The sequence below is a fragment of the Phytophthora parasitica genome (assembly GCF_000247585.1).
Source record: "Phytophthora parasitica INRA-310 unplaced genomic scaffold supercont2.103, whole genome shotgun sequence".
Taxonomy (NCBI): Eukaryota; Oomycota; class Peronosporomycetes; order Peronosporales; family Peronosporaceae; genus Phytophthora; species Phytophthora nicotianae.
Window position 1 is genome coordinate 129,137 of NW_008649089.1, and position 1,735 is coordinate 130,871.

A 1,735-nucleotide genomic window follows, 5' to 3' on the forward strand; every position below is an offset into this window, starting at 1 on the left:
CCAATGTTAGCTATGTCGTCCGCGAAGTAGATGGCACCGAAATACAATAGCACGCATAGCACGAAGCACGCGCGCAACTGCAGAGAGCTGATCTTACGCGACCGGTCACCCTCCGCGTAGCGCTTGGCAAAGACCCGCTGGGCGCGAGGGTGCGTCTCGCGCAGCGAGTATCCCACTGGCCGACTACCAGCGTGCACCGTCGGAATGCGAACGTACTGGGGGGCGGCGTCCACGACACCGCGCTGCTTCCGGTGGAGTGCCATCTTTGCCAATTGTCTCGATAGGAATCGACTGAACCGTTCAGGTTACAGTGGTGCACCTCGTATTTGGTTAGGGTGAACAGTATCGTAATTTAGAATATATTATTTCTCAGTTGCGAAATATTAAGCAAAACCGAATTCAAAGAATGCTTGTCATCCCCAAATATAAGGTTTAAGGACTTTAACGGAAAGGAGCACAAACTAAATGCCATATGGAAGGACCTCACTTCCCTATGGCATAATCAGATTAAAAAAACTGTTAAAAAAAAAAGAAACACGAAACATGCAGCGTCTATTGGTTTGCCAAGTTGCGCAGCCTCTATTGACCAACCTGCGGGTTGCTCGCGTTCGTTGAAGGTGCACCCAGCCACTCCGAGAGCACATTGCCCAGCACGGCGCCGTCCACGCTGGTAGCGGTCGCGTATTCCGCCGACTTCAGCCACACATGCTGCTCGCTATCGATGTTGAAGCGCGTCACGTTCGTCAGCTGCGCGTGCGAGTCCAAAATCTGCGTCAGATTACCGAAGAACTCGCCAGCATCAAGAAGAGTCGTGAATGGGTAGCCCGCGATGCCCAGCCGCACCAATTCGTAAAACTTTCGCTGAGTGCGGTCAGCGGTGCTGTCGATGAACAACCACTCACTCTTGGGGGTTTCCTTAATAAGGGCGTCGACCAGGGCAGTGGCCGTAGCCGTGCCCGCCTTGCATTCCGCCGCCATCGACTCGGGAAAATGCAAGTCAACGTCACAGCCGCCGTAGAAATTCACAAGGGAACTAGCTGCTGCCTTGTGCTCCGGGAAGACGCCGACGTAGCTATCCGCCAGCACCTGGAACTTCGTCGACTTTTGCTCGACCTTCCACATGTCAGCAACCTTCGCCGACCAAAGTTGTGCGCCTAGCGACCCTGCGCTATAGCCACCGATAGCCAACTGCTTTGGGTCAGGGAAGTTTTCAAGCGCCCAGTCCAGCACAGCCTTTGCATTATTGTAGCCGTTCAGGTGCATGCTGCGATTTTGGCCGAGGCACTGCTTGTTACCTAGTGCCTGATTGTACGCGCTTTCGGAGGCCTCGAGCTGCGTGTTGCCCACGAAGAGGTCTCCTGTGCAGTATGGGAGGAATACAACGTTCCAGTCCTTGAAAGGGTTATCAACGGCGCCACGGTCCATAATGCCACTGTTGTCGACTTTTGCAGCCGTCGTAATGAGGGAGTTAGCGCCAAGTTGGCATTGCAACGCGAAGTTACAAGTATCCTTATCGACACAGGCGCCGCCTCCTTGGAAGTACAGAAGCACCTTGGACTTGTCTTGCTTCTGATTCGGAAACACTTGGAAGAAGTACGTCGAACTTGACTCGAACGTCGTGGTGTTGTCAGAGTAGTCGTCAAAAGCACAGCGTGTGCTACCACCAGGGTAAACAAGAATGCTACCATCGTCCCCCGGCGTTGGAAGTGAGTCGATCGCACATTTTTCCGACGGC

General features: G+C 53.7%; 1 protein-coding gene across 1 annotated transcript; it reads right to left on the minus strand.

The window, feature by feature from the left end:
- Positions 1–560: 560 nt before the first annotated feature.
- On the minus strand, positions 561–1,425 carry PPTG_19133 (hypothetical protein; the record flags this gene model as incomplete). Its single annotated transcript, XM_008917484.1, has 1 exon — positions 561–1,425. The coding sequence occupies one exon, from the start codon at positions 1,423–1,425 to the stop codon at positions 580–582; it is 846 nt and encodes a 281-aa protein (XP_008915732.1). The 3' UTR covers positions 561–579.
- Positions 1,426–1,735: the final 310 nt, after the last annotated feature.